Source organism: Falco rusticolus, chromosome 9 (assembly GCF_015220075.1).
Source record: "Falco rusticolus isolate bFalRus1 chromosome 9, bFalRus1.pri, whole genome shotgun sequence".
Lineage (NCBI taxonomy): Eukaryota > Metazoa > Chordata > Aves > Falconiformes > Falconidae > Falco > Falco rusticolus.
Genome location: NC_051195.1, coordinates 33119705 through 33132144, shown reverse-complemented (window position 1 = coordinate 33132144; position 12440 = coordinate 33119705). Strand labels below are relative to the sequence as shown.

Genomic DNA, 12440 nt, shown 5'->3' with positions numbered 1-12440 from the left:
TGCAGATGTGCATAGCTGATCAGGCCATAGTACCTGCATTAAGACACAAACAATCCCAAACCAGAAGCAGCAGGCTCCCTATCAAAGATCCCAGATAAAGCATTTTTTTCTGTACAGACCACCCAATGTCATCCAGTGTGTGCCCTTCCCAGAAGGATGAAAACCAAGGGCTTGTAAAACCATGTCTGAGACTCAGACCTGGAATACAGTGCCTCAGAATGGGAAGCCCTGGAGGAAAGACCTTGCTGAGAAGGCTGATGGTTAGGAGTCTCCAATCTGGAGCAGGTAGGGACTAGGGAGAATAAATGAGATGGAAGGAGAGGATGAGTGAGCTATCACATCAACTGGGAATGCAAAGACAAATTCTGTAGCAAGCAAACGGCTTGTCAACATTCAGAAGAAGGTGGCGTAAGGGGAAGCACAGGTAGCAATGCTCCTCTCACTAGTAATGTGTACATATCTCAAAGGGCTAGTCAATCCTCACGATATCCCCACCCAAGGTAGCATTACTGCCCTCAGTTAAAGACAGGGAATCAGGGCAGAAGCTTCCTCGACTCACACAAATAGCCAGTATCAGGCATATCCTAAACCCATCAATACTTGCCAGTCCTTAGCTGGACAATAAGTATGTAACGCTAGCTGCTGAGATCTCACCCACAGAGAGTTTGAAACTTTACTGCCTGCTCCACAAGCCTGAGGGTAGAAAAAGATGGTCACATATCCATGCAAACCTGGCCAACGTGAGAAGACCAGTTGGTACAGGGAAAGATGGAGACAGCTCTGCTTTAAGGCTGTACTGAGGGCAAGCAGTGTTTGCAGTAACAATTAGATATGCAAACAAGCACATTGAAAATTAGTGATGGTTTACTGTTGTCATGGAGAAAAAAGCACCATCCGTTCTGGATCAGTCCCAAGCACTGCATTTTCTTTCCCTCATTAGTAAATAAAACTGTAGAGCGCACTGGAAAACCCAGGAGCCAAAACTTTTCAACACAGCTCAACCTGGGACTGGAAAGGTTGAGACTCAGGGAGCAACATAACCCAAATAAAAAAAATGTCCCTGCATCACCCCAGAAAGACACAACCATGACAACTCTGTAGATCCTCAAAGCTACCAGGAGGTAAAAGCACAGCCTCGAAGAAAACACCCACACCATGCAAAGGCAAAGCTGCTTCCCAGCACTGCTGCTGCCAGGGGGAGGCAGGTATGGGGGAAACTTGGGGGCAACGTGATGCATGAGGTACTCTGCTCTGATTCCCTTGAAGCTACATGGGAAGATCTTGCCTGAATGGTAATACACACTTGGCTTGAAGCCTCCTTGTATCTTTGGCCATCCTTGTAGTCCTTCCTTGTTAAATGATGGCTGCTAAGAGGAGGTGATCAAACTATTTGATTTGAAAACTCAGTTTTCCCATCCTGGGGGTTTCTTCATAGGAGTAGCTGGCCAGAGCACTGCCTTTGTTCCATCAGCTACAAAATACACAGACACCACCAACCCCAGCCCCCCTAAAATCCCACAGAAGAGCCAAGATAAGGTTGTGTCAGGGTTTTCATTATAAACTTAACTACAGCATCCTGAATGGAAGGTGATAATCTGATCTGTGTGTGAACTAGCTCCCCTGTCTCAATGGTATTTATCTTACTTTAACTCCTGTTACAAAAGGGTTGAGTCATATAGAAGAGCTAGCCAAGCAACAAAACTGCAAGGCTTGCTAAAACTTCAGATTCAAGGATAAACAGGCACAATCCTAAAACAGGTTAGAAGACAGTCTCCACAGGAGCGCTGCTAGCCAGACCTCTGAGCCTCTAGACAATGGCATTTTCTTCTGTGCTGCAGACTATCAGAGCCCAGCAGCGGGGTGGGAGGGAGAGGGTGTACAGCACAGGGCTCTGCCCTTTGGATCATGGTAACACGTATTACCCAGGGCCCAAGAAACCTGATCCCGTAGCAACCTCATGTATGGAAAGTGCCCCAATCAGATTTCACTGTGTCAGGAGAAGAACAGTATTTACTCCGCATACAGATTAGTCCAAAACTGGGTCACTTCTTGCCTTTTCAGAGAGAGAAAAAAACCCAACCAAAAACAAAGCTTCTTTTCCAGATCTTTTTGTGTCTTCCCCCCCCCCCCCCCGAACTTATAGAACTACGTGATGCAGTGTGGTCTTTCACAGCTCTCTAAGCTGATCAAACGGCACCTGCATGTGTAAGGTTAAAGCACATTACACTCACTAGGCTTGCATTTCTTAGAATTCAGCTCATTAGCTACTTACCGGTTCTTTTCTAGTTCATTGTGCGTAGACCTGGAAGATAAACAAAAATTTGGATTAGCCACCTTTGACCTTTCAGCACCAAAGTTCAATTGCTGCAAGCTGTACACAGCTCCAGCTGTGTATCACAGCATAAAGACGACCAACAACATACATTAAACTCTATAGCTATAACTTCAGCCTCCCTGCTGAATAGCAATTCCTCCCCTCCGTTATTTACCTGCTATGTGCAAAGCTGGTACGCTTACTAGTGCTACAGAAAAAGTTTCCTAGAAACTTCAACACACAAAAAATCCCGAGGAGAGGCAATGACTACAAGAGACCAGAGTCAGCCATTTCCAGACTACTTCTGGCCCTGCTACCAACCCATTACAGGACTGCAGTTAGGTTTCTTTGTGCTTTGGTTTCTCCGTTCACCCTGTAAAAATATTGGTATCATCTGCTAACACAGGAGCTCATGGAGTATTAATTTATGCACCTCAAATCCACAGGAACCTTCCAGAAGAACTGGCTCTGTAAGGACAACCCCTGAAGCCTTTCAGCGGTCATGTGCTAGATTTAACAGACTTAGTAGAACCAGATATGCCTAGCACTTGGGCACAAAACAGGATGGCCAGTACTGCCATGTTTGCAAACATTGGTGGCACTTCCAGGATGCCAGAAAACCCTCAGGGACTGAAACAGCATCACCACAGCACCAGCTTGCAGCAAAGCAAGTGACCCATAAAGTGGCACTGTGACCACTTGACAAAGGATGGAGCTTTGTCTTTATACCTGCCCACCACACCGAGCACACTGCCAGCACTCCCTCATTCAGAGCTCGCAGCTTGAAAATGAGACTAACTAGAAACAAAAGGGAAACAGGCAAGTTCATTCTCCTTGCCTCTGTGATGACAGCACAAGTGGCAAAAAAAGCTTAAATCCTTTCAGAATTTCTAGTCTAACGATGTTATTAGTAACCCAGGTAAGGTTGTTGAGGATTATTTAAAAAGGATAGCTATTTATCCAACATTTCTCTTTAACAGAAGGTCACCTTAAAATAAGAGTAAAAGGAGCCCAAGAGCTTAATAAAAAGGATCTATTTTCTGTAATTTGGCATCACATTTCTTCCGGAGCTCTGAGAAGATTATCCTCTATCCCCCATCTGGAGAATCCCACAGAGAATTCTACAATTAGGGAACTGAATGGAGGATGTGCTCCAAGGGAAACCCTGTCATAATTAAACGCTTCTCCAAAAAAAGGGAGGAGGAGCGCTTAACAGGTGTTAGAACCTCATTGAAGATGACGAATAAACCACAGATGTCTGCAAAAAACAAGGTAAATGAGTCTTAGCTAGCCATGGCTGAGAGCTGTGGGTGGCCAGAGGAAAAACAAAATGTTACCGTACGTCTGTGCAAGGTACCCTGTGCAGGAGGATATGGGATACTCTACAGCCAAAGCACACTATGGCCAAACTCCTAAAGCTGAGCAAACTCCCAAAGTAAATCCTTCCCTCCTGATAAGCGAGGATGTCTTAATTCTGGTTCCCAGGAATCAGACACATGAACATAACATGTAGTCCAGAAAAATCTCCAAATCAAACCCACGTTCCCCATGGAGTCTAAATCAACAAAATCCATTTGTCCAGGCAACCTGGATGCAAATTAACCCAACAGGGCTGAGCTGAGGCCCTTTAAAGCTACTGCCCGTATGTTCTTTGGAACATACTTATTGTTCTTATTTACTGTATGTTTCTGCAGGAGACTTTGCACTCTTCTTGGCTATGACATTAGCAGTTATAAAGCCAGACATATGCAATGGCTTGAATTGCTGTATTATATCGAGCCAATTATAAAGGCCAGCAATGAAAGAACAAAGTTTGGCCCACTGCTGTGCACAAAATTAAAACAGCAGGTTCTCCCTACTCCTCTCACACAGGAGACTCTTTATTACCTATCTGCCTTCTGATGAACAAGACAACTGAGAGGGGTCACAGGCTTTTCACCAAGTCAGGAAATTTACGCTGTGACTTTTAACTATATCTGTGGGAAGGAAAAAAACAAACCCCAATGCTGCTGCCCCCCCTCCCCCCCCGAAGCTGAAGGCAAAGGAAAGAATCTCAGAAATGCTGAATGAATCCTGTGGGGATGTTATTTCTCTTACCTACCACCTATGCTTTTCTTAATCTTACTGGGGATATTTGGAAAAGTTTTTATTTTTGCTTTCATCTAAATATAGGAACAAAACCTGAGCACCACTACCACCATTCACAAACTCATTTTCTGTGCCAGTTTCCCTTTGCTTGGACAACAGATACAGAAAAAATCCCCTCCCTCTTCTGTTCATAATTCATTTCATTTTCTGTAGCTCCTGATCTAGAGATTAATTTTCTCCCCTTGTCTTTGTGTTGCACACGTTACTAAGATTTATTTGGAGTTAAACAAGGACAATGCTGTCAGTGAAGTGGAAAAAAGTACAGGAACCTCTATTGATACTACATTCAGGAAAAAAAATACAATCTTTTAAACAGGTACAGAAACAAATGTAACTGGACCTCTTTAACTGAGCTGGTCTTATCATCAAGTGAAAACCTAGAGAGAATCACCAGACTGAAATCAAAGCTCCATCCTTGTACGCCATCACCAGCTTTTTATGGGTACAGGATGAACACCACAGCTGTAACTATTGCAGCAGTAAGGGAACATTTCAGGGTTACTTGTAATACTCTGCTTTTACAACAGTAAGGATCGGTGCATTCAGTGTGATGTTGCTTTGCTGCTGTTGGTAGTCACAGCCTGTGTCGACCAGTGAAATCAGGACGCTACTGCTGAGCACGGACCACAAACCAGAGGAACTCACATCCCCACTGTCAGGCAGACAGGGCAAGCAGGACCTTGTCCCCGTCTGTAAAGCTGAAATGACAGCCACACAGGTATAGACATGTTCAGAAAAGAAAACAAAAACCCAAGCACTGCTCAAAACCTCAGCTTCAATTTAAAAGGAGCTCAAGCACAAGCCATCTGCAGGGTTCTCATTTAAAAAATAAGGTTTCTATAGCAGTCAGTTCTTTAACAATAAATGTAACACACCCAAACTGATAACTACTCCTAAAATCTGGGTTTTTAGATTTTAGGAGGAGGAGCCTGCTGACTACATTTTGAGAACAGCTTGGGAAAAGATCAAGAAATTTTTAGAAGCTTAACATAAAAGAGCCAAGCAAACAACAAAAACAGCAGAGCAGTCCCCATCAAGATTTTAAACAACAAAAAACTGAAAAAGAAGAAACTGAAGTTTATCACTCTTTACCCCAGATACCTGAAACTGCATACAAAATAGGAAGGAACAGGGAAGTAGCAATTGTCAGTCGCTTTAAGGTCAGATGCAACAACCTTTTTGTGCCAGTTACTGTTTTTCTCCCTGCAACCTTGCCATCCAACACTGTAACAAGATGTTGCTGAAGCATTAAGCTACACCAAATTCCCCCAGAGACTGAGACATTGTAACTAATTTGTCACTTCATCCCATTTATTTAAATAAAATCTCTCCTACCATGGCAGAGGCAGCCAAACTTTGCTTGAGCACAGGTAAGCCAACAAAACAAACTGCATCAGGAAGGAACAAGCTCTAAAGAGCACTGAATTCATTTGTCATTGGGTTTTTTATTGTAATTAAAAATCACAAAGTTGCCACATGACATTAAACACTACTGACCTTTCTGGTTTACACATTTAATATTGATAAATAGTCAAACAAATGCATTTGCAGCATATCTGCATTTTGGTTTGACTGTTTAGTGAGGTAACTATTTTCTATTGGGAAAACACAGCAATCGGAGTCCTTGTCCTGTGTGATACAAGATGGCATTTAGATCCAGTGAGCCTCTCATCTCCTTGTAGCTGGTCACCCTCCTGTCTGTATCTGGCACCAGTTCCTGACTCCAGAGGAGCCCAGGACGCCAAGAGCTCCATCTCCATCACAACAGAAATACTGGTGGGTCAGGTGATGCTGCTGGCCATAAACTGCCAGGTAAAGGGGACAGGGGAAATAAAAATTACTTCTTCCAATATATGTCTTAGATGCAAACACAGAGCCAGTATTTCTCCTCCAAATTCACTCACCCCACTCTGCTTTAACAAGAGATTACTCAAAAAAGAAATATTCCATTAGCTTGTGCAAACTAATGCGCAGTTACCTGTATCAAGTATAGCAAAACAGCGAGAACATCCAGCCACAGACCCAAGTCAACTGCTTTCTGTCTTACTTGACTCAGGTTCAGCCCCCTCTGCTGCTTAAGCATTATGATACCACATACAATCTCATTCTTCTTCATTTTACAGACCATTCCCACCTTCCGGCTCTGTTGACACCCATTCACTTGGCCACCAAATTCCCCTGCAGGAAACGCCTTCTTCCATTCCCCAAGCCAAGATCAATCAACCCTCCTGGAACCAGTGAACTACATTACTGCTTGCTCTTTTATGCAAGTTCTTCCTCAGAAATCACTCCCATTGGAAAGAGACGACCCACAAAACAAAACAAATGAAAAGGAAGCTTTTTTCAATTTTAAATCCACCTTTGTCCACAAAACAAAACTTACTGGCTGAAGAGCCCCAGTGTTCTGCCAGGTTTTCAAGTAGCAGTAGATCAACACCCTAAGTAGTCTATGAAACCAACTGCACAAGCCATAGTCTGGGAAGCCTATGGAGAAGCTCTACCAGTAGCACCGTATGAGGCTTTCAGCCCAATGGCAAGACAAATGATAGCTATGCAAGAGTCAAATCTTTCTGCCCAGATGGAGATGCTCAAGGGCTGAGTTTCTAAAGGAGTTGTGAACCCACCTGGTCTCTGGGAGGCCTAGGAGCCTGGCTTTCAGAGGGCTGCACAGAGGCCATAGCAGTACAGCAGCTTATGGTACTCAACATTGCCAAGAGCTCCTGCAGTGAGGAGCAGGATGCAGCTGAAAAGGAGATTGCATAGCTGGAGCAGAAGTTCTTCTGCTGCCGTTCCTATGCCCTTTGCAAGTACCAGCCTCAAGTCTAACAAGAGCCTCACCTCAGCCTTGCATATCAGCTGATCTAACAAAAGGTTTCCTTCCAAGTGATACTAGACACAAAAGTTATCGTAGTCATTACTATTCCATGATCTCCCCTACACTGTCTGGCCCCAAGATCCAGAATAAATGCTTCTCCATGAGGAACTGAAGTGGGGAGACAGAACAGACTGTTCTACCTTCTCATTGATGTCAACAGAGATGCAACAGATTAACCTGGCCCCAAGCTCTGGCTAGTTTTTCTGTTGTTCTTAGATGGACATGGTATCAATTCCTCCCAAGGCTCTGGCCAAAGCTGGTTTCCCAGGATAATCCAGACCTTTTCCAAAGTTCACATTCTCCACCTTCAACAGAGAAGTGGACACAGCCATACTGGCATCTGTTTGTGTTTCATCTTTGGGAAAGACGAAATGGCCGTAGTCTGGGGTTTTTTTGGTTGGTTTTTTTTTTTTTTAATGAGGGGAACAGAGCTCCTTCATGCAGTTCACAGCTGCAGAAAGTTACCTACCCCTGGGGGGTTTCTACACAGCATCCTGAAAGCCTCCTGCAAAACTCAGTCAAAAACAACTTTAAAAGATACACTGCACACATCCACTGAAGAAGTAGACGTCTTCAAAGCCACCTACAGCATTTACACAGCCCCTTTCAGTTTCGTACCTGCTCCTCATAATCATTATTTCTGTTTGCAACACTTTAGGAATTAACTCTTCCCTAAGACTTTTTATGCAGGGCAGGGGGCAACACCAACACAGAGAAATTCTAAGTTATTTTCGCAAGATCACACAAAAAGCCTGTGCCAGAGCAGGGTACTTAACTTGGGTTCCCTGAACACCAGGAATAAGGCTTGTCTCAGTGGGTTGCTCTTCTCAGACATCCCAGAAAGACATCTAACAAGGACATTTGTGCCACATGATTCTTGGGTGAAAGACAGAAAAAATGACATAATCATTGTAAGCTGCAAGTGGGAAAGTGGAAAAAGACAACCAACCAACAACAGCCCAAACCTAAACCAGTCCTCATATCTTGCCCACTGTCTGCCAAGTGGGCCAACCCTACTCTCAGACACCACTGTATGAGGTGCCAGAGAAGAATCTAAAACAGCAGCCAAGAGCAAAGTAGTATTAATTTACTGATAAAACTCATCTGATAGATGCAGCTGGTATACCCCTCAGGTGGGGAAGGAACTGCAACCTGGGGATAGCAAAGAAGTCCCCAGCTGGCTCTGCTCTCCACCGTACAGGCTGAGAGCAAGTGTGCTGGTGTGGGCTTCCCCCTGTACCACCTGAGACCCTACGTATAGAGGCTGGTCCTAGACCCCAGCGCTAAGGGAAAACTGCCCCACCTCATATACTCCCTCACGCAGGGCCCTGCACGGCCAAGAGGAACTGGGTTTGCTGAACAAGCAGCTATTCAATATTTTGTTTTCTCCTCATTGTTCAACGTGTGGCCTCAAGCCAAGCCCTGCTCGGAATACAGAGCTGGTGGTTTCCATACAGGCTCTTCGACAGGCTCACAGAGAGCAGTGGCTAGGCAGTTCACAAGCACATTTATTGTCAAGCATCCTTGCTTTCCAAACTGGAAGCTAAGAAACATGGAAATCAAGAGTTGCAGCTTCTTGTACCTCTGAGTGCCTCTGTTAGGACCCCCAAGGGCCTGGTTTTCTGGGCCACTTTACATGTTCAAAGCACAACTCCCACTGGCACCCTGTGCATCATCAGCACTTCTGCAGCTCAGATCCCAGGCTCATCTCTTGGAAAAAAAAATAATCACAATATGAGGAATAGATATTTGGGGATCTCCTATGACAAGCCAGGCTGAAAGCGACTTGCTGAATGTACACAGGGCTGCTGACAGGGGCTAGGAGTGAAGTGAGTTCTCCAATATGCTACTCACTGCTCCATTCGTCTGCCTTCTACTTCTGTGACAAGTGAGCAAAGGTCCCTCAGAAACCACCTCCTTCCCTTCACAGCCCACAGTTAACCACATCAGAAGGTGCTCGTCCACACAGATCAAACACAAAGGCCAACGTATGTACATTTTGGGAGGTATCTTAGCCACTTCAATAGAGAAACCCTAGCCCACCTCCCTCGGACATGCAGCAGCTGCTATCTTCTATAATTATTTAGAATTTGGCTGAATTCAGGCAGATTCTCACATGTCAGGAAAGAGTATATTATTTGCCTCAACCAAGGCAAGATTCCTGTCTATGATCTGTGACGCAAGGGAGTTTGAGCTTCTCGTAGATAGATTCTTGACACTTTTTTTTTTTTTTTTTAATGCATTGACAAAACCATGTTTTCCATGACCTGGTGAGGAGAAATGTCAGGTAGCTTCACCATGGCACCCTCCAAGCTCCCCCATGAACAGAGAAGAGCATGGCACAGAATGAGGACAGCAAAATACAGACACTTCCTCACACTAATGTCAGGTATGCAATATTCCCCAGGTCTCTCCCAAGTGCTACTTGGGAAGGACAACCTGCCTACATGAGCATCATAAGCAGATCATTCGAAGCAAAATGAATTAAGTAAAATGAGGCACAAACTTCATTCATCCCCTGCTATCACCTTAATATCTCCGCTAATGGAATTTTCACTGTAGAATATTCAGGCATATGACAGAGCAGGGTAACGCCTGACACTGCAGAAAGCTCTGTGCAGTCCCTGCCCCACTGACTTCCAGCATGCTCCATGAGTCTCACTGCATGGTCAGGGACTCAGTCTCTTCCAAGGCCACACCAATAACCAGTATCATAGTTGCTGGTACCTGCACAGCAGAGAGACTGCAGTGACTCACAGGAAGACAATAAAGACAGAGAAGGCAATTTTCAAATCTGCCTAGAAAACGTAGGATCCTAAGTCTCATCATCTTTAAAACTGCCACAAGCTCCAAAACACCGATTCTGCTTCCTGAAAACAGGATTAGAAAAGCATGCACATTACCCCAATGTACAGATGGTGAGAACCATGTAATGTACAGATGGTAGGACCCATGTAGGTCATCTGACATGCCCAGATCTTGCAGCCTTTCGGCAGCAGACTCAAGAAATGATCCAAGGGCTCAGCATGCCAGCCCTTTGCCCTATACCATGCTTCTTCCCACACATAACATTACCCTTTCAAGGAAGATGGTCATATCCAGAAATAGCCTTAGCAATGTCATCTGCAGAGCAGCAGTCTGCTTGGGGAACACGTACTTCTCTGCAACACACATCTTCTGACCTGAAGAAACTGCCTTCATATGCACTGGAGAAAATGAGGCTTTTTGAGTAAACACCACCTGACTGAAACCCACTTTGTTTAAAAAGAAACTGATGGCATTTGTATGGCTGTGGGCCAGCCCAGACTTTCTTCACTTCTATTTAGACTTGTTAGTTATCTCTCATGTTACAACTATATTGCTGCAATACTGTGCCTGGAGATAAAGGGAGGGGAAATATACTTGAAAGCAGGAAAATACATTAACACTACTGTTAGCAACACACTGTATTAGGGAAACTGAGGCACAAAGACTTACACGGGCTGAAAGAACATCAGGAAAAGAACCCAGATGTCCAATTGTCTTGGGTTTTATTTTGTGAACAGGGACACACTCACCTAGCACCTGGGAGATCTGTGAAAAATGGAAGAACTCCGATTTCTTCTGTTCGTACATTTCTGGCTCACAAGCAGTAGCAACTAACATGAAGGCAGTGAGGTGGCTACCTCCCACTGCTCCCAGATGGCCAAACTACTTCTGAAGCAGTTCACGAACTGCTGCAGTTTGTAGCCTAACTGTTAAAGACAAACCTGAACTAGTGCCATGTTACCTCACCATGTTTATCCATTGCTTTCCAGCTGCCCAAGCACCTGGGCAATGACCACTGGAGTAACAGTTTCAACTGCAATCCCAGTGTCATTTGTCCTTTCCCGTAACTTCTCCCTTCTTGACAGTGTAACAGATGCAAAAGAGATGAATGAGAAGTGCTCAGAAAATAATCGACTATTTTATGCAGAGGAACTTTAATCAAAACTGAGGGGAAAAAACTGCTCTCAGTCCACATGCTTGCTCTGTGACAAGCAAGCAACCAAGTATAAACAAGTAATTAAGATGATGTTGGAAATCATATAGGCTACTTCAAACTGGATTCATAAAGCAACAGAACTGAAGTGAAATCACTTTCATATCAAAGAATGGAAGTACAGTAGGGAGCAAAGAAATGAGATGGGAATATATCCAGCACGATGGAAAAAGCAGGCCTGTTCCCTCTGAGCTGATCAACAAGACAGTGCCTCATAGAGAAGAGATCCAGGCAAAGGCCAGCCAAGTGCACAGCCCCAGAGACCCACAGCCTCTGATCAAGAGAGCCCAAAATAAGTCAACAAAAACAAATCCTATCTTTGTTGTTTCAAAGCGGGTAGGGAGTAGAGGCCAACACTCTCAAGAGGAGAACAAACAGAAGCCAGTCTTTGAATTTGGGCAGAAGTTTGTCAGAAGAGATCAGGAGATGATCAACAGCAGGAGCTCCAAAAAGCAAGACAATTAACTCACCAGCATGAGATGAACTGGTCTGTTTGGGTCAGAAAGAGAAAAGGATTTAAAAACTCAGCCAGGAGCGAGAAAGGAAAAAGTCAGTCTTACCTACAAACAGGGGAGCAGATGGAAACAACATTACAGATGACAACCAATTCACTGTCAAGCAAAAGATCAGGTCAGGTTAAACAAAAGCATGAAGGATAAATCACTGCATATGTTGTGGATGAGGCATTACACAGAAAAGATACAAAGGTGGTGAGAAGTGAAAGAAAACAAAACACCTGACAGATGAGGAATACTACTTAAACCAGAGAACTGGCTGTACGCTGAATATGATGGGAAGAGAAAATGAGGGAATTCCAAGAAGAGATGACCAGGTCTGGCCCAAGTATCCTCCCCACCATCCCAGGGCACCAAATCTCTCTAGAAGGTGGGACTAACAACTTAAGAATCAAAATCTGAAGTTTCTTGTCACTGCGCCAACACTGCTATCAGTGATGTAAATCAGCCCGGGGCAGCTGCAGTACAGCTCTACCTGGACAGAGTGCTGCAACATGAAAAGCATAAGCCCTGACTAACAGTCCCACTGCTGCATAACAGCATGCTCCTGTAGAGGCTTCCTCCAAA

The 12440-nt window shown here is 44.4% G+C and overlaps 1 protein-coding gene across 2 annotated transcripts in view; it reads right to left on the bottom strand.

Annotated features, from left to right (window-relative positions):
• Positions 1–12440, bottom strand: part of MXI1 (MAX interactor 1, dimerization protein) — a 65983-nt gene that overhangs the window by 36021 nt on the left and 17522 nt on the right. For both annotated transcript variants that reach the window (XM_037401016.1, XM_037401017.1), the window contains exon 3: positions 2273–2302. In XM_037401016.1, the coding sequence (XP_037256913.1) occupies positions 2273–2302 (30 nt within the window). The remainder of the gene's footprint in view (positions 1–2272; positions 2303–12440) is intronic.